General features: G+C 44.3%; 1 protein-coding gene across 1 annotated transcript; it reads right to left on the bottom strand.

Annotated features, from left to right (window-relative positions):
- Positions 1–641: 641 nt before the first annotated feature.
- Positions 642–17,798, bottom strand: RP2 (RP2 activator of ARL3 GTPase). The gene is made up of 5 exons (XM_083502053.1): positions 15,663–17,798; positions 5,684–6,349; positions 4,340–4,454; positions 2,823–2,908; positions 642–2,300 (listed from the first exon to the last, which is right to left on the bottom strand). The coding sequence occupies exons 1-5, from the start codon at positions 15,798–15,800 to the stop codon at positions 2,217–2,219; spliced, it is 1,089 nt and encodes a 362-aa protein (XP_083358179.1). The 5' UTR covers positions 15,801–17,798; the 3' UTR covers positions 642–2,216.
- Positions 17,799–19,120: the final 1,322 nt, after the last annotated feature.

The raw sequence follows: 19,120 nt of genomic DNA, 5'->3' as shown, positions 1-19,120 counted from the left end.
ATGGACCTCCAGAACGAATTAAGTATGTAACTAGAGGTACCACTGTACAGCGCTTGTAGTATTTGAGGTGCTAAGTGCTTGGCAACGTTGCCTCAAAAAAAAAAAAAAATAATGCTATGTTCCACTGACATCCTTTGTCCTAGGTAAAAAAGTGCAAAGTGAAAAAAGAAACATACTTTAAAACTAACTGAAATTATATCATTTTTGTAGTTATCGAACCTTGAAACGGTTATATACGCTTGCTTTTTTTAATTATCTCACTGCAGATAATACTTTATTTAAAAAATGCAGTCACTGAGCTCAGTTTGGTGTTCCCCTCTGATCAGCACCCAGGGGGACCACCCGGCTTGCCCACTCTAAGGATGGCCCTGTTTGGACCTTCCTGTCAGGCCTTTAAAAGGAAATAGTGGGAGAGTAAGAAGCCCTGTTGTGAAAGTGTCCTGGCTCAGTCTTGTCTGGATCCAGCTCATTATCAGTTGCTACATGAAGTATATAACGTCAAATTTTAAAGGACAAAGCTCAGCTATATAAAGTGACAAGAGGGCGGCAATGAGACCAATTAAATTAGTTACACAACCGTGAACAGATTCGTTTAGATCATGACACACACCCCTACATCTTTAATTAAAAAGTTACAGGGCTTTTTCATTTAAATATTTATTATAAATCACATTTTACAAGTGCTAGACAAAAAAGGCATTATAAAAGCCATAACAAACATACAAAACCCTGATAAAGCACTTACTGTAGTATGATACCAATGAATTAACTGAACAGTTTACCTTATAAAGAATAAGCAATAATTCACAAAGATCCAGAAATTAACTACACAGAATCCTTCAATGTTGACAGTATAAAAAGAAATTAGGAAATGTTATTAAAAACCTTCAATGATTTGACAAATTATCTCTCCCTACACATTGCAGAGCATTTCCTCTGATTTTAAAAGTTATTTCCTGTTAAAGCTTCAGGTAAAAATTATGTTGTCTTTATCCAGCATATAGTACTATTCTAGCAGATAAAACCCTTATTTCCATATAGCACATATTTATACAGTTGAAGAAAAAGAAAGAAAATTATTTCTTTTTACAGCTTGTATAAAGCACCGGTTTCTACAGATTTCAGTATAATTACAGTCTTTTGAGTACACCTACTTTGTACTTAACATGCCACCTTCCAGATTAAGCATAGCCAAGAGACATGATTTGTACTCTAAGCCATCGTGTTGCACTCAGAATGTGTAAACCTGATTGCATTATATTTCATCTTTATTTTGATATTCTAAACCAGCGCAAAGTCCTGCAGATGCATCCTCCTTCAACATTTGAGACAGAAGTTAACATTTATAACAGGTGCTTGGAGATGGCACCAAAAAAAAAAACCAGAGTGAAGTCATCAACACTCAAGTTCAGGGCAGATTTGGATAACCAAAAAGCAGAATTTTCAAACTCCCACTTTAGATTTTTATGCAAGGAAGCTCACCCTGCTTTTCATAAATTTAATACATTTGGAAAAATTACTCTTAATGCAAGAATTCAAAGCAGCGCTCAGTACCAAGAGGTACTAAGTCCCCTGTAGGAATACTAGCTCTGTTTCTGCAAGCACTTCTGCAGTGATTGAATATTTAAAGTGTAGCCACTAAATATACTTTACGTCAGCGTAGAACCTGAGACTTTAGCACAAAAAATTAAGCTGTAATTTCTAATCTCTGCTACTTGCATGCAAGGGGAACAATCCAAAGTCAGCCATATTGATTTCAGTGTGAGTGAAGTACATTAGATCGTTCCCACTGAAAAATCAAGGTGTGTGTATAACTTTAGCAAAATTTTCTGTATTCTGTAAAAGCAGATCACCTCCAAAAGTTTAAATTATGGTACCTGTGGAACTAGGTTGCAAATAAGTTTTGATTTTGACAAAAACCAAAGCGCGTGTGTACCGGCTCTCTCCTAAATTCTACCAAACATACTGAACGGACTGCCAGTCTTATAACATTGAAACATTATATGCAAGAAAGAATTGGACATAAGCAGGTGAGCACTAAAGAGCTTATAAAGGTATCTGATATGTGGCGTGTTATTTGTTGGATGCATTTAATTTTTAATATTTTTTTTTTGTAAAGGCAACTTCTTGTTTTTCTTCAAAGTGTCCGACTATCAACTGAGTGCTATACAAACCTAAAGTACATCTCAACCGTCAATAAGATGCTTATGTCTACTTCACATTCCCATCTGCATATCAGCAAAATTATAGAAGCTGTCTACTTCTCTGGAAGCCGATGCCTTGTCCTCCGATACAAAAACCTGTAGTTTAAAAGGAAAATGAAAATCACTAACATGCCCTCAACCAGATGATTTTATACAAGATTCTATTTTTTAAAAACTGGATCATATTGTTAAGCCACTCCTACTACTGAGTCAATTCAAGTTAAAAGCCAACTTAAATCCTGGATAAAACAGTAATACCAAAGTGAGAGAAACATGTTTTGTAGTTGGCTTGTTTCAAACATGCCATAGTTATCATTAACCACAGTTTGTCAATTTGGATACTGCAGGCTGTGGTTAAGCAAACACATTGGACCAGTCACTATGCTTCTATTAAGCCTTTCGCTGAGGGCTGAAACGTATGCTGCCCCGAGCCCCTTGGATGAAGGAGGGGATAAAGTGTTAAAAAGTAGTCTTAATTTTGAAAGTTAGCATTGAATTAAAAAACAAACTGGTTTCAGAATCAAGCACTCTTGTGAATAACTATATTTCAATAACTAAAGTAACTGGCAAATGATACCAATAGTTCTAGAAAACTCTAGAACCTGTGCTGCTACTCACCTTTGCTCCACTGAAGACATTAACAACAATGTCTTGGCACGCTGCTACAGAACCGTCACCACAGAACTCTAGCGCAACAACGGGACCTAAGAAAAAGATAGTATTTTTGTCGTTAGGAATTTTCAGATATTTGGCCCAAGGAAAATATCTGCACTCTTTTCACAATAAGAGCAGAAGCAGTCCTTGAGAGAAAAAGCTGTATCTCAGAAAACAAGTCTAGTGTTACACCAGAAGTCTGAAACCTACACAGAACCTCTCTCTACACTCCCAACTATTTTCTTCTGCTAACGCTACTGCCCCAACAATCCAGAATGAGGTTTCAGTGAAACTACAGAAAAACAGCCACCTAATCATAAAATATACCAAAAAATATTTATATATTCATTTTATATTATTTATATACTACCCTTCAATTCAAGGATCATAGGGCAGATTACAGTATAAAAACACATAACATACTAACAAAGACAATAACCCCCCCCCCCAAGTTTGAGAGAATACAACAGCATTCTCTCAAGTCTAAATATATGAACTAACATACCGGTACATTTTGACCAGCAACACATGTTTGAGAAACAATAATGCCTGTACATATTAGGTTTACCTTTTGAAAAAGAAAATGCTTATGTAGAAGGGCTTAGCAAAGCAACTGGTAAATATCTTAACTCCTTTATATAAGTCTTTCTTCAAAAGATATATTTAAACATGCAAATCAAAGTGCTTCAATGACTTCATGGGGAAAACAATACATTACACTAAAGCAACTAAAGGTTTTGTCATCCTTATTTGCTAAACCAACAACAATTTCAGCAGCAAATATATTAGGAAAGCATGAAAGGCCAGGCAAAATATTGACTTTCTGTTTTAAACAAAAAAAGTGAGCATTTTCCTGCTGGTTAGAGGTGGACATAATATGGTCTATAAAACACAAAAAGAAATAAATTAAGTTTCAGAAGTATTACTCCATTTTTTACGGGAAGGATAATGTTCCTAATAAAGATGAAAATGTTCCCCTAGGCTGTGATTTTCAAAACTTCTTATTGCAGTTGGTTTTCCTGTAGATATGCGACAAAAGGAAAATCTTGCAAAATCTTTTCAGATGGAAGAAATTAAGAATGTCATGCATATGATGAAGACTAGGAAAGCACCAGGGCCAGATGGGCTTCCTACAGAGCAATATAAGGCATATTTATACTTTCTGACCCCTAGGTTTTGATGTGTTTATCGAAAGCCTTTGAATTAGGCACCCTGTCAAGCTCAATGTATGATGCATATTGTTTCTGTAGATACCTATTTGGACTTCTGGAGGGCTTATATCAACTCATATTTTCAACTTTAGATGTAAGAACTAATGACAACTGTATTCTCAATGTGAGATTATGGTTATTGTGCTTTTTTATGTCCTTTAAAAAAAGTTTTTTATGACACTTAAAATGTGTATCAAAGAATACAACTTCAATCGTTTTATTAAGGAAATTTAAAGGAACGGAAGGGTTTGTTTTTTGGAGTAGTCATACCTTTTTCAACTAAAGGGATAAATTCAGTCGCTCTTTCCTGGAACACTCGCCGAGCATCATCTGCTTTCATGGAAACCTCTTTAGTTTGCACTAGCCAGAAGCCTTTGCCAGTCATCTATTTCAACAAGAATTAGAATTTCTTATAAATTAACTAAATATTACTTAACATACCATTTTGCTTCCATAAAGACTATAACCAATACATGCAAAAAATAAATAAATCCTGTTTATAATATTCAGTCATTTGCTTCACCTTTGTTTCTTTATGCTTCCTCCCAGAGGTGGGAACTGGAATAAAATAGTGGAGAGGTAAGCTCTGCCCCACATTTGAATGCAATGCATGTCAACCATGGGAGGAGACGGTCCCCTCAAATATTTTATGGTGGGGCGAAGGGAACTTAGGCCCAAGGAGTTGGCTCCTATGCTTCTTCCCCATTTTATTGAACCTCAGGTTATCCACAGCTATTATGTTCCAAAGTGATAAGCCACTGTGGCAAGTGCACAAATGAAAAATGTGAGGGCACCCACAGATGAATTGGGTGGTATATAAATGGTATAGCTAAGGTTTCTGCATTGCAGGGGTTGGACTAGCTGACTCCTGGATCCCTTCCAAGTCTTAAGATTTTATGGTTTTATGATTTTATGAAATGGTGCTCTATGGAAAATTATTTGATGCGGCAGAACCTTCCAGCAAGGCAATCTTCTTCAAGTCCCACTCCCCATACAGTGCATCAGAGACCCTTCCTTCACTTGGGGGACAAAGGTAAAGCAAATGACTGAATACAGTGGTGCCTCGGGTTACAGACGCTTCAGGTTACAGACTCCACTAACCCAGAAATAGTACCTCAGGTTAAGAACTTTGCTTCAGGATGAGAACAGAAATCGTGCGGCCACAGCGCAGCAGCCCCATTAGCTAAAGTTAAGAACAGTTTCAGGTTAAGAACGGACCTCCAGAACGAATTAAGTTCTTAACCTGAGGTACCACAATAAACAGGAATAATTTTCTTGATCATAGCCTTTTTATGCAAGCTAACTGGACACAATCCATGGTCTTATCCAAATCTGATGAATTTTCTCCAATGGCTAAGTTAAAAGAAATAAGTATGCTACAGGATGAAGTTACAGCACCCCACCCTCACAGTAAATTTCCTATCTGCACAGTGAATGTGGATATAGGAAAACGGATAAATCCGGAGCAATAGTTTGGCTATACCAAGTACAACTTCCTAGCAGCCATTTAGAAACTAAAGAGTAGTTTGGCACTTAAACGTACGTCTCTAGAAAGGTTTCATAGTTTTTAAGAAATACAAGTCAAGATGTGAGAGACAGACGTGTGTTTCTTACCTCATCAATTAACTTTCTAGCATTGGCAGTTGTATAATCCCCAGCAAAGAATACTGCCAGGCAAGATTCTTCACTGTGCTTTGGACGTCTACCCTGCGTAACTGGAATTATGCTCCTGTTGGCATCTGTTGAAATCCTGACAGCTTTCAGTTCCTCAGCAGTTGGCAGTGGTACATGGTCCTGAACTAAAGCGTCCGCAGCTAGAAGACTCCAGTTGTTCTCCCCCGATACTGGTGTGAAATCATGGATATTGCTCCATGTATTGTTAAAGATGCTCAGCCCTGCGTCTTTCAGCTGCAAAGCCAGCTCTGGATAGTAGTACTGGAAACACCCAAACTTCATACCTGTAGATGATTCAATGATGGGTTGGGTGGCACAGCACAGAAAGACGTCCATCTTTCTGCAGTCCCGGGTACGAAATTGTTGGCAAGCCACTACACATTTACAATCTTTGCAATCGCGGAAAAACACACTCCCTTTCACAGGTCCTAAAAATATTCGGCAGTTTGTACAGTCATCAATAGTGATTGTAGCTGAGTGGTCAAAGATGTAGATATTGCAGTTTTCACAGTCCTGAATAACAAACTGTTGCCCTGCAACTTTCCCTGGTAAACGTCCTACGGTTTCGTCCTTGAGTCCAGAAAACATGTAGTCTTTGGGATCAATCTGAAAGAAAAGCACAGGCATGTAGCAAGACAATACGCTTAATAAGCTATCCCTAAGAGAAAGTTAGCACATTGTGGTGAATGACTTACTTCTTTTGTGACATTGCTGTATTTCAAAGTAATATTTTCTCTGTTATTTATATAAGCAACTGTCCTGTTACTCAAGGTTAAGAGATGCAAGCAAAGAGATTCTTTTTGGACTGATTTTTGTTGCCAATGAATGTACAAGTGGCATACAATGGTCAACCAGTCAGATATGAAGTTGTGCCATGAAATAAAACTGAACACACAGAAGTGATGCCTTTTCACTGATAGAATAACCTTTTGCAGAACAGAATTGCTAAGGTTTACAGTTAAATATGTACATTGGGGAGGGGCTGTAATTCAGTAACAGAGCATATGCTTTGCTTGCAAGAGATCACAGGTTCAATCCACCTTCCCTCCCCACTGGGGGGGTGGGGGGGCTGGGGAAAATACTCCATCATGAAATCTTGAAGAGCCATTGTCTTTCAGTATCAACAATATTGAGCTATATGAACCGAAGATCTGACTTGGCATAGGGCACAATCATATACTCCAGACTAACTTTAATAAGGAAAGGACAGAAGAATGATTACTGTTTTTAGGGAGTATATTATAGTTAGGTAACTTTAGGCTATAGATAGCAAGCCAAGTTACAACACATCCACAACGTCAACAGATAATTGAGGTAATTCAGAACATAATAATTTAATAAAATTAGCCAGCAAGTCGTATTACTGCCAGAAACAGAATACAAATAAAGTGCTTTTTAAACCTGCTATTTACTTAGAATACTCATATTCTGGTCTATTATACCAAGAGTGAGTAAAAATCACCTTTCAGAAGACTCTCAAAATAAAAACCACACTCAAATCTAGTACAGGAACAGAAGCATCCATGTAGAACCAAGACTATTCAGGCTGCATTTCATGCCATCATTTTTGTTCTTCCCTGGTGTCATAGCGAATTGAAGGCCAAATTGCTAAGAACTGCTTTGTTTCCTTTTTGTCTTCTTCCCCCATTTTATTTGGTAATGTTAAGAATGCAGTTGAAGCACTGTTGCAATCTAGTTTAACTTCCTCAAATATTCATTTTCCTCCCAATTCCTTCAAGGAGCAAAAAGTAAAACTGACTTTTAGATACTAAATCTAACATTTGTATATTACCATAATGCACGGTACACAATTTGGTAACTTGCAGAATGCAGTTCTTATCGACTTGAAAAAGTTCATTCACACGAAACACTAAACTGTGACTTGGTGATAGTGTTAGAAACTGAGATATGAAAGCTAGGAGCTAAATGGCACCTTAAACCTAGCTTCTGGGCACAACAATGGAATGTCTAGGTGCGCTTTTTATATAGTACAGTGGTGCCTCGCAAGACGAAATTAATTCGTTCCGCAAGTTTTTTCTTCTTGCGAGTTTTTCGTCTTGCGAAGCACGGTTTCCCATAGGAATGCATTGAAAATCAATTAATGCGTTCCTATGGAGACCGCCTTCAGACCAGGTCCAGGGACAGTCTGTCCCCAGACCTCTTCTGAAGGCTGGCGGGGGAAGAAGGACTTTTCTCCCCACCGCCAGCCTTCAGAACAGCCTTCTGAAGGCTGGCGGTGGGAAGAAAAGCCCTTCTCCCGCCGCCAGCCTTCAGAAGAGTTCCCGGAGGGCTGCCTAGGCTGCAGATAGCAGCCTGCTGCCCGGTGCGAGGCAGACACCTGCAGCTTGGGGTGCCCTGCAGGACTTCCCCGCAGGGCTCTCCAAGCTGCGGATAGCAGCCTGCTGCCCCACACGAGGGGCGCTCTTTAGCAGAGCGCCCCTCGCGCGGGGCAGACATCTGCAGCTTGGGGAGCCCTGCAGGACTTCCCCGCAGGGCTCTCCAAGCTGCGGATAGCAGCCTGCTGCCCCGCACGAGGGGCGCTCTTTAGCAGAGCGCCCCTCGCGCGGGGCAGACATTCGCAGCTTGGGGAGCCCTGCAGGACTTCCCCGCAGGGCTCTCCAAGCTGCGGATAGCAGCCTGCTGCCCCGCACGAGGGGCGCTCTTAAGCAGAGCGCCCCTCGCGCGGGGCAGACATCTGCAGCTTGGGGAGCCCTGCAGGACTTCCCCGCAGGGCTCTCCAAGCTGCGGATAGCAGCCTGCTGCCCCGCACGAGGGGCGCTGTTAAGCAGAGCGCCCTTCGCGCGGGGCAGACACCTGCAGCTTGGGGAGCCCTGCAGGACTTCCCCGCAGGGCTCTCCAAGCTGCGGATAGCAGCCTGCTGCCCCGCACGAGGGGCGCTCTTTAGCAGAGCGCCCCTCGCGCGGGGCAGACATCTGCAGCTTGGGGAGCCCTGCAGGACTTCCCCGCAGGGCTCTCCAAGCTGCGGATAGCAGCCTGCTGCCCCGCACGAGGGGCGCTCTTTAGCAGAGCGCCCCTCGCGCGGGGCAGACATCTGCAGCTTGGGGAGCCCTGCAGGACTTCCCCGCAGGGCTCTCCAAGCTGCGGATAGCAGCCTGCTGCCCCGCACGAGGGGCGCTCTTTAGCAGAGCGCCCCTCGCGTGGGGCAGACATCTGCAGCTTGGGGAGCCCTGCAGGACTTCCCCGCAGGGCTCTCCAAGCTGCGGATAGCAGCCTGCTGCCCCGCACGAGGGGCGCTCTTAAGCAGAGCGCCCCTCGCGCGGGGCAGACTTCTGCAGCTTGGGGAGCCCTGCAGGACTTCCCCGCAGGGCTCTCCAAGCTGCGGATAGCAGCCTGCTGCCCCGCACGAGGGGCGCTCTTTAGCAGAGCACCCCTCGCGCGGGGCAGACATTCGCAGCTTGGGGAGCCCTGCAGGGCTCTCCAAGCTGCGGATAGCAGCCTGCTGCCCCGCACAAGGGGCGCTGTTAAGCAGAGGGTTAAGCGAGGGGCAGCAGGCTGCTATCCGCAGCTTGCAGAGCCCTGCGGGGAAGTCCTGCAGGGCTCCCCAAGCTGCGAATGTCTGCCCCGCGCGAGGGGCAGCAGGCTGCTATCCGCAGCTTGCAGAGCCCTGCGGGGAAGTCCTGCAGGGCTCCCCAAGCTGTGAATGTCTGCCCCGCGCGAGGGGCGCTCTGCTAAAGAGCGCCCCTCGTGCGGGGCAGCAGGCTGCTATCCGCAGCTTGGAGAGCCCTGCGGGGAAGTCCTGCAGGGCTCCCCAAGCTGTGAATGTCTGCCCCGTGCGAGGGGCGCTCTGCTAAAGAGCGCCCCTCGTGCGGGGCAGCAGGCTGCTATCCGCAGCTTGGAGAGCCCTGCGGGGAAGTCCTGCAGGGCTCCCCAAGCTGCGAATGTCTGCCCCGCGCGAGGGGCGCTCTGCTTAAGAGCGCCCCTTGCGCGGGGCAGCATGCTGCTATCCGCAGCCTAGGCAGCCCTCCGGGAACTCTTCTGAAGGCTGGCGGGGGAGAAGGGCTTTTCTTCCCACCGCCAGCCTTCAGAACAGCCTTCTGAATGTTGGCGGTGGGGAGGAAAACCTTCCTCCCACCGCAAGTCTTCAAAACAGGTCCGGGAACAGAGGAGAAGCGCTGCGTGCCTTCCCCTCTGTTCCCGGACCTGTCCTGAAGGCTTGCGGTGGGAGGAGGGCTTTCCTCCCCACCGCCAACATTCAGAATGCTGTTCTGAATGTTGGCGGTGGGGAGGAAAAACCCTCCTCCCACCGCAAGCCCCGGGAACAGAGGAGAAGCGCTGCCGCCTTCTCCTCTGTTCCCGGACCTCCCACCACAAGCCTTCAGGACAGGTCTGGGAACAGAGGAGAAGGTGCGCTGCGCTTCCCCGCTGTCCCAGGAGATTTCCCTATGGGCTTTCGTCTTGCGAAGCAAGCCCATAGGGAAATTCGTCTTGCGAAGCCTCTAAAAGTCGGAAAACCCTTTCGTCTTGCGGGTTTTTCGTTTAGCAAGGCATTCGTCTTGCGGGGTACCACTGTAAGACTACAAAGCTGAAAATGAATGAACTGCAGCTAAAATATTATGTTCATTTTTCACACGGTCTAGTCCTTCCCCTGCCCAACCCCCTAATATTCTTAAAAGGGTCTCTTCTCCAGTCTTCAGAGAGTAGCTGGAAGTGGGAAGACAGAAAAAGGTCCTCCTTTCCTTCCACTCTGCAGTTTTAATCTGAAATCTTAGGTGCAGTACTGCACCCTAGAGCTCAGAAACTGTTCATGCTAATGAAATTCCCTTTCGCAAAATGTGCCTAGAACAAAGGGAGTTTCGAACATTGGTGATAGAAGAATGGTGCCACAGTAAGCCTTGCTCCTTTTGTACAGTCTTAAGAAGCAGTCTGGAATGTTTTGCTTTGTTTGCCATGACATCCAAATTGTGACAAGCCATCATTAACATTAACTATGGTTTTTTGAAATAAGGCAACTTCAAAGTTGCATCTCTAAACCTTTTCTGAAAGGGATCCCTACATATGCTATTAAACCCAGGTAACATAACTATGTTAAAATAACTATTTAGTTTATTTACTAAATCCCTTATAAAAAAGGAAGTTGATCAGAAAGTGGGGGAAACTCCCAAGTCACATCACAGCAGTATTTTTGCTGTGAAATGTTCTATTTATACACTACATGCAGATACATGTACATAGTTTTCTTTTTAGCCCCAAGTGGAACTAAAATTGCCCAGAAAGCAAAGTTACACATATTGCTGGAAACTGTCACACGTTTTAGTTCTCTTGTTCTGCCCTGAAATATGCTTTTAAAATGCTTTTAAAAGTGTATTGTGAATGTTGAAATTATAGATAGCCCAGGATTGAGCAAGGCAGGGCAAGAAAAGATACAAAGGCATGTCACGAACTGAGGAATGCCCAGTAATGCTGTTCTCTGTAACTGCACTGCACGAGTGTGTGTGGCCTGTTCAGTCCTGCTTCATTCCATGCTCATATACCAGATATTTTATTTAGCCTTCTGGCAGAGCACAAGAGAATTAAAAGAACAGGCAACCAGAGAGCCAGTGTGGTGTAGTGGTTAAGAGCGGTAGTCTCGTAATCTGGGGAACCGGGTTCGCGTCTCCGCTCCTCCACATGCAGCTGCTGGGTGACCTTGGGCCAGTCACACTTCTTTGAAGTCTCTCAGCCCCACTCACCTCACAGAGTGTTTGTTGTGGGGGAGGAAGGGAAAGGAGAATGTTAGCTGCTTTGAGACTCCTTAAAGGGAGTGAAAGGCGGGATATCAAATCCAAACCAATTAAAAATTATAGCTACAACACCACAAGTTCATACTATCTACTGTACTACAAATGGTTTTCTTGCCTCATGTATGAAATGTACCTGTAGGAAACTCTTGAAAAGTGGTTACAGGCAGACTAAAACCTGACCTACTTTCATCTACATTCACACAAGCCCTTCAATAAAGTGAGTTTTAGGACCTAAAATTATCTGAAATTAAGGCTCACCCACATTCTTGATTTTCTAGCTATATTTGAAATATGAAAGTATAGCCAATTAGATTATGATTCTCTTGCTAATGCCAAACCATATATTCTAAAGAGCTGCAGTAGGCAGATCAGAATCTACTGGTAGATCTCGCAGGGATCTGCAGTAGATCAGCAAGAGCTACAGACTCCCAATTATTGAACAATTTCTACAATATAGTATTTTTATGTAAATTAGGCTGCTGAAATGAAGAAAGCTAACAAGGAGTGAACTTGATTTAAAATCTTAATTTGTTTCTAGATGTTGGTTGGCATCCATCAGTCTCAGAAGACAATGGAAGAGTATGTCTTCTGGGGTGAAGTCAAACTGTTGTAGAGTTATAGCACCTGCTGTGAGGCATATGAAGGCATCCGGTTGTGCTCTTTACCACGTAGTTTCTTCTCTCTGCGCTCTTCCCAACTCAGTTCCTAGGCTCAGCATGCACTCATAGGCCTGTAGTTATTTAATTCTGATTACATGCCTTCTCCTTATGTCCCTGGTCCCCCCCAATCCCTGTTCTTAGGGTTCAAGTAAAAAACCAAGTAGATTTGACAAGGCTGGTCTGCTCACTCCTGCTATAGAAGAGCTGGAGAAGATGACACTAGAAAAATTTATACAGAATTAACCCTGTATTTGTGTGTGTGTGTGTGTGTGTGTGTGTGTGTATACACATACTACAGAGAGAGAGAGAGAGAGAGAGATATTTTAATTCTCAAAAAGCAGGTCCTCATATAGCCCAAACAGCACCACTTTGCATTTTCAGAGGAAACCATGATTTGCACAAGTACAAAACAAAAACTTGGGGCGGACGGACCTAAGCAAGCTATGAAAACAACCCAACAAGGTCTAAACATAGATTCAGAACATTGCCTGGACACTGAGGTGGGAGAAAGAGAGTGAGTATCTAGAAATTTGAGGTGGAGTATTTCACACGGCAATATTTGTTGCAGGTCGCACCTGTGCAGTATTTATTACAAGTCCTTCTCATCAAGCAGCCTCGTCTGCCTTAATTCCAATCCTCCCCCATCACCATCCGTTTTAAAACATATTAAACTGGTGGCTTTATTTAATCCACTTAAGAGCCTTAGGTGACAAGGGCATTTGACCATGGTTAAATATAAATATAAACCTTAAATTTAAGTGTGTCAAGTCTGCTGCAGGTAAGTCTGCAATGCTTTAGAATAGTGATAGCACAGGGAATTAGTACAGTTTACCTAGGCACTCTCTTTAAAAGCAAGAGCTATTCCCTGAAACACATGGGCATTCATATGCTATATGCAGTCTCTGAAAAGGAACAGACAAGCCTAATGACAAGAGGTGGGGAAAGTGCAGTCCTCAAGACGATGCTTGGCTGCACTGCCATAATCCCTGACCACTGTCCATGCTGACTAAGCCTGTTGTGAGTCTTGCAATATCTAGAGGAGCACAGATTCCCCACCTCTAAGCATGCAGGATGGCAGATATTGGAAAATCAAGCTCAACAATAACTTCAAATGAAATGACATTTGAAATAACACACCAATTAATATTTAACCTGATCACTTCAACAGCATAGGTAAAGGTACCCCTGCCCGTACGGGCCAGTCGTGTCCGACTCTAGGGTTGTGCGCTCATCTCACTCTAGAGGCCGGGGGCCAGCGCTGTCCGCAGACACTTCCGGGTCACGTGGCCAGCGTGACAAAGCTGCTCTGGCGAACCGGCACCAGAGCAGCACACGGAAACGCTGTTTACCTTCCCGTTATAAAGCGGTACCTATTTATCTACTTGCACTTAAGGGTGCTTTCGAACTGCTAGGTGGGCAGGAGCTGGGACCGAAAGACGGGAGCTCACCCCGCCGCGGGGATTCGAACCGCCGATCAGCAAGTCCTAGGCGCTGAGGTTTTACCCACAGCGCCACCCGCGTCCCAACCTTCAACAGCATACTGCATGTTTATTTCAAGGACACTGTCACTCTGAAGAATGGAATTGTGTTTCATTTCCATATCTAAGTTGGGAGCAATTCATACCCTAACATATAAGAGGATTCATCCTATGTAGGACAGTGGTTCTCCAAGGGGGCAGTGGGATGGCTGACGGGAGCAGGCACCAAGAATCTAGGGCAAGCACCCCCAAACTCAGCCCTCCAGATACTTTGGGACTACATTTCCCATCATCCCTGACCACTGGTCCCGTTAGCTAGGGATGATGGGAATTGTAGTCCCAAAACATCTGGAGGGCCGAGTTTGGGGATGCCGGGTCTAGGGGCTACCAGGGGTGTAAATGATTAGAGGTGTAAATGACTATCAGACTTTGAAAAGCTGGTATCACTGATTTAAATGCATAAATTATGCTGAATGAAACTAAATAGTTTAATTGGATTTTGTATACAGTAATTGTGCAAATGATTGTCACCGTTTCGCATTTTACTGTCTAGAATTTTATTGTCTTGCTATCTTCCTTAGCACATCATGTAAAGCACTTTTCTCAATAAAGTTTTTTTTATAGGGCAGGGGGTACAGGGGATGAGTTTATGGAACCAAGGGGACAATGGACTAAAAAAAATGATGGTGTCATACAAAGAAACATTTTAGACTCCTTAGTATGAGATCTATCAAATTGCAAACTATACTGTTTAAGGGAAGTTCCTTTCATTACCACAAGAGGAAGTTGAGTCAAAAACTACAGAAAAGCTTCCTCGGTTGAAATCACCTCCACCACCCACCAAGCACATGACCATAACATGAGTCAAGTGTTACATTACCTCTAAATTTTGAAATACCCAATGCACAGAACCATCTAAACAAAAAATAATTAGGGAGCCAGGAAAATAAAGTGTATGCGACCTCAAAGTGCGGCTTACATAGTGTTGTGGAAAGAATGCAATTAGTTAGCAAACAAGCACAGAATCCTCTGCGGGAAACAGCTGCCTTGGCTACTACCTGCACCCTCATTGCCAATTCACAAGGGGTTGTGGTGGGTAGGAGGGATGAAATGAGAGGAAACCATTATGTTTTACAATCAGATACACAAGATTACAATGATTCCCTCTTTGCTCAAAATCCTAGAGCGATAACTGTATCAGCTGCCAAACACAAGCTGTGCTGAGGTACCTCAAAGGCAAATCGATTGGTGGCATGATTTGAAATACCCTTCGCAGGCTGCTGAGAGTGAAAGTACAAAACAGCTTATTCCACAACCCGTTGTTGTAGTCTTTAGGATCCCACAACACTTACTATGCATAGTAAGGGCAGATTTAAGGAGTTAGATAACCACCTTCCTTAGGGATAAGAAAGGGATGCGCTAAGTGATGTTGAGCTTGCTCCTTAAGCAGGTAAGAGGATAAGACGTGCTGGAAAAGGAAGTACACGCAGAGAGGAAGGAAGAGTAACGAAAGACAGAAGACGTGTAAAAAGAAAGGAACTCGGGACGTCAGCAGAGAGGCGCCGAAGAAAACACATGATGAGCGGCATGGAAGTCCACACGTAGCAGAATTGCTTGCACAACATTAAGGACATTAAGGTACCTGAGCAATTTTGGACCACAACCACCACCCCAGCCTACGGAAGGGCGTCTAAATACATATTTTTCTGCAAAAACACTCCCCCCCCCCCACGCTCAGATCCAAGAAGTGTGGCTCCTTCCACCCACCCTCTCCCGAAGAGGCACTTGGAAGAGCCGATGGGAGGAAACACCCAGGCTTCCGCCACCCCAAGCCGACCCGTGTCTGTTCCAAGGGCGTTCACACGTGCATCCTTGGCAGAAGCAGCGGGGAAGGAAGGAGCCCCAAGGGGAGAAAGGGACGTCCGAAAGGAGGATCACGCGTGCAGTCAAGGGAGAAGCAACGGGGGAGGAAGAAAGGGAGGGAAGCAGAAGCGCGTGCAGCTGGCCCTGGCGGGGAGTGGGCGGCAGGGCGGAGGGTTACCTTGGCTCGCTGGTCCCAGCTGTACTGCGGCTGCTTCTCGGCCTCCGAGGGCACCGCGACGTCTCCGTCCCCGCTCTCGCCGCCGCCGGGCTTCGGCTCTTTGGCCTGCTTCCTCCGCTTGGAGAAGAAGCAGCCCATGGCGGTTCACCACCTCCTCCGGCCACACCGCGCAGCCCGCCTCCGGGATCGCGTAAGGCAGCGGCCACCACCCCAGCCGCGGCTCCCGCTAGCCGAATAAGCCTCGCCTGGCCCCGCCCTCCGCTTTAAGCGCCCGCTTCCGGCTTCAACCTCGCCCGTCTCCCAGGGCGACGGAGGAGGCTCCGCCCCCATGGGCGAGCGGCAGCCTATCGGCGGCTCGGGTCGGGGCCGTCAATCGGACTCGTTGACGAATCGGGAGGCGCTCCTCTTCTTCCTCCCCTGCCTGAACCTGGAGGCAGAGGGAGAAGTGGGTTTTTTTCTTTTCTCAAAAAATAATAATAATGGAGGGAATCACTCGCTCCTCCTGTTCGTCACACTTTGCTGTCTTTCAGGGCGTGAAAATAAATAAATAATCCCTGTATTGCAAGGGGGTTGGACTAGATGACCCTTGGGGTACCTTCCAACTCTACAGTTCTATGATTCTAAACAGAAATGCCTTGGGGTCTGAAATATCCCCTGGGGACGGGTGGGGGGAGTGTACTCTGTACATGCTCAGATGCAGGTGTGTGTGTTAATTGTAGCCAGGTATGCTGCAACTACAGACTCATATTTGGCAAAAGGCACCAGGGCCAAGTGCTTGTTCATTTTCTCCCAAAATTTGGCCCTGCCCAATAACTAATGTGCTCTGGGAACTATTTTATGGCCTCTGTTAAGAAAATGTTATTGCATTTATCAGGGTTATGGGTGCCGCTGTATAGTTTTATAGTATAAAGAGTCTGCCATTTGGTTGTGTACTAAACAGAGTTTGTGGCCAAGGGCACCACGCCCCATTGCTTCCCTCGATCTCATGATGTTTTATTTCAAATTAAATGGGAGACAGATAGGAGTGCAATCCTATACACCTCTATTCAAAAGTAAACCCCTTAGGACTTTCTCCCAAGTGAAGAAAGGACTGCAGCCTTCACATAATAGAATTTACAATGGAATCCTATGCTGCTTCCTCAGAAGCAGGCCTATGAACCTTAAAATACTAGGCTGTCTGCATATTAATAAGGAATAAAGAAGCAGTGGTTGCTTTAGCTGAAAGCTAGAAGCTTCAGTACAGACAAAAGAATCTACTTCTTCACAGAGTGTGGACTTAAAACAAAAGACTTTGTGACCACAGGATGTAGTGATGCCACCAACTTCGGATGGTTTTAAAAGGGGATTAAACAAATTCATGGAGGATAAAGCCATCACGGGCTACTAGTCCTGAGGGCTGTGTACTACCACCAGTACCAGAGGTGGTTTGCCTCTGAATACCAGTTGCTTGTGGGCAGTAATTGTATGATGTGTATAATAGTTGTTCTTCTGGAATCATCATTCAGGGATATGGAAACATGTAATAGTAAGATCAATTTGTAAATGAAGAGCTTATGGGACTGATTCCCTGTGTTCCCATGTTGCAGTGCAGAATTCAGTCTATTGTGCTAGCCACTGGGAAAATGAATTGCTCACTATTTTGTATCCTTCTTCTTTTGCCTGATTTCGCAGGCTTAGGCAAGCCTAAACAAATGGAGTTCAATGGATACACAACCCCATTTTTGTGTGCATAGTTAGTGAGAAGTAAGCTCTCCTGTATTCAGTTGACAGGCAAGAGGAATATGTTCCCCACATGAACTTGAACCCCTGTCATCTCTGACTATTGGCCATGGTGGCTGGAGCTTCAACATCATTTGATAGGGCCACAGGTTCCTCACCCCTGTTCTGAGTAAACATGTATAGTATTAACATGCTTAACAAATGAATAACCTTGCTTAATATTTACCCAACAGAATATATGGTAAACATTGCAGTTCTCTTTGGGAAATGCTGCTAGTGGACTCCAAGGAATTAATTATCCCAGTTGTTGACAGTACAAAATATCAAGGGACTAAAAGGAGAGGATGTGTGAAAACAGTTACACCATAAATAATAATCTGGCTCAGATTTCCTATAATATTTAGCATTCAGTTAGAAAGCAAAGGTGGTCAAATTGACCTATTAGAAAAATGTCAAAACCCACATTACAGCAGTATCTTTATTAAGCCAATGTGGCAGCATGCAAGCTTTTGAATTCTCCACAATGCTTCATTAGGCTAGAAGGTAAACAAAACAAGAGGAAGGGAGGGGTGGAAAATTTTTGCTGATATTGGAGCCAAAGATGGAGTCTGCTTTAAGTCACAGCCTTAAGATGAAATATGGGAGGTGACAGACATTTATATGAAGTTCTGCAATGTACTTTGCTGGCTTGAGGTTGCACCAGAGTGCTGGAAAAAAGAAACATATATAGTGATGTTGTGTGCCACCCCAGTCAGATGGGTTGGGTACAAATAATGAAATAATAATAATAAATAATCTCAAAGTGGTGCGAAATTCCAGAGGTTCCAGGTGCTTGCTCAGAATTCGGTTTCTTTGGAATGAGGAATAGTGGAGACTATGGTATCTATGATACATGGTTTTTAAATGAAGGGGCTCACAGCATTAACACCCCAAGATGTCTTGCTTCTCCCATAGTCGCAGCCTTGGATTCAAGCAGAAGTCAAGCATGGTCACACTTTCTGGCTTGTGCCTGCAATATGCTTCTAGCCCAGCTCTCTCTCACACTGGCCTCTGTCTTTCTCACTGCCATCCATTTGCCCTCTGGGACAGAGCAATCTCCTTTGCGATACCTTACTTTGGTCACCATGACCCTTGCCTGGCTAATTCAACAATGAAAACCTGTTAAGATTTTAACACTTGCTGAATCCAGGAATTAAGAGAGGGCTCCGGCATCAGATAGTAGAACTCCCCCGTAAACTCACGGTAGGAATTTTTAGAGTTCACATACATTATTATCAGTAATCCCTACCGCAACCCTATAAGGCAGGTCTCAGTTTAACTATCCTCATATTGCAGATAAAAGGCTGAAGCTGACTGGCTTTGTTAAGGCATCAAGTGAGACAATAGTTGCGGTGGAATTTGATCTGGAATCTTACCTATGTGCAAACATTACTCCACATCAGCTCCTGAAGCACAATCTTATCTAGACTTACCTGGAAAGTATTCAATGGGTGCATTCGAGTTAAGGATGCCTAGTGTTTCTGTACCAGCATACACATTGCTATTTTTCTAGAAAAAGAGGTGCCAGAACTCACCATGAACGCCTCCATTGTTCTCTTATAATGGCAATGGCACCCACCTGAGAGGTGCCAGAACTGTGTTCCAGCGAGTTCTGGCTGAAAAAAAAACCCTGGACAGCAACTTATTTTTAATTTATTGGTTGCGTTTATATTCCACCTTATCTCCAAGGAGCTGAAGGT

The sequence above is a fragment of the Podarcis liolepis genome (assembly GCF_965112155.1).
Source record: "Podarcis liolepis genome assembly, chromosome: 4".
Lineage (NCBI taxonomy): Eukaryota > Metazoa > Chordata > Lepidosauria > Squamata > Lacertidae > Podarcis > Podarcis liolepis.
This window is presented reverse-complemented; position numbering and strand designations above follow the sequence as displayed.

Bases quoted from the DNA above. Each gene is read 5' to 3' on its own strand.
- RP2 (XM_083502053.1), bottom strand. From the start codon at position 15,800: ATGGGCTGCTTCTTCTCCAAGCGGAGGAAGCAGGCCAAAGAGCCGAAG. The intron at 2,909-4,339 runs GTATGACTACTC...TCTTTTTCTTAG, and splicing joins TATCCCTTTAGTTGAAAAAG to GTCCCGTTGTTGCGCTAGAG. The intron at 2,301-2,822 runs GTGAGTAGCAGC...TTTAAACTACAG, and splicing joins ATGTCTTCAGTGGAGCAAAG to GTTTTTGTATCGGAGGACAA.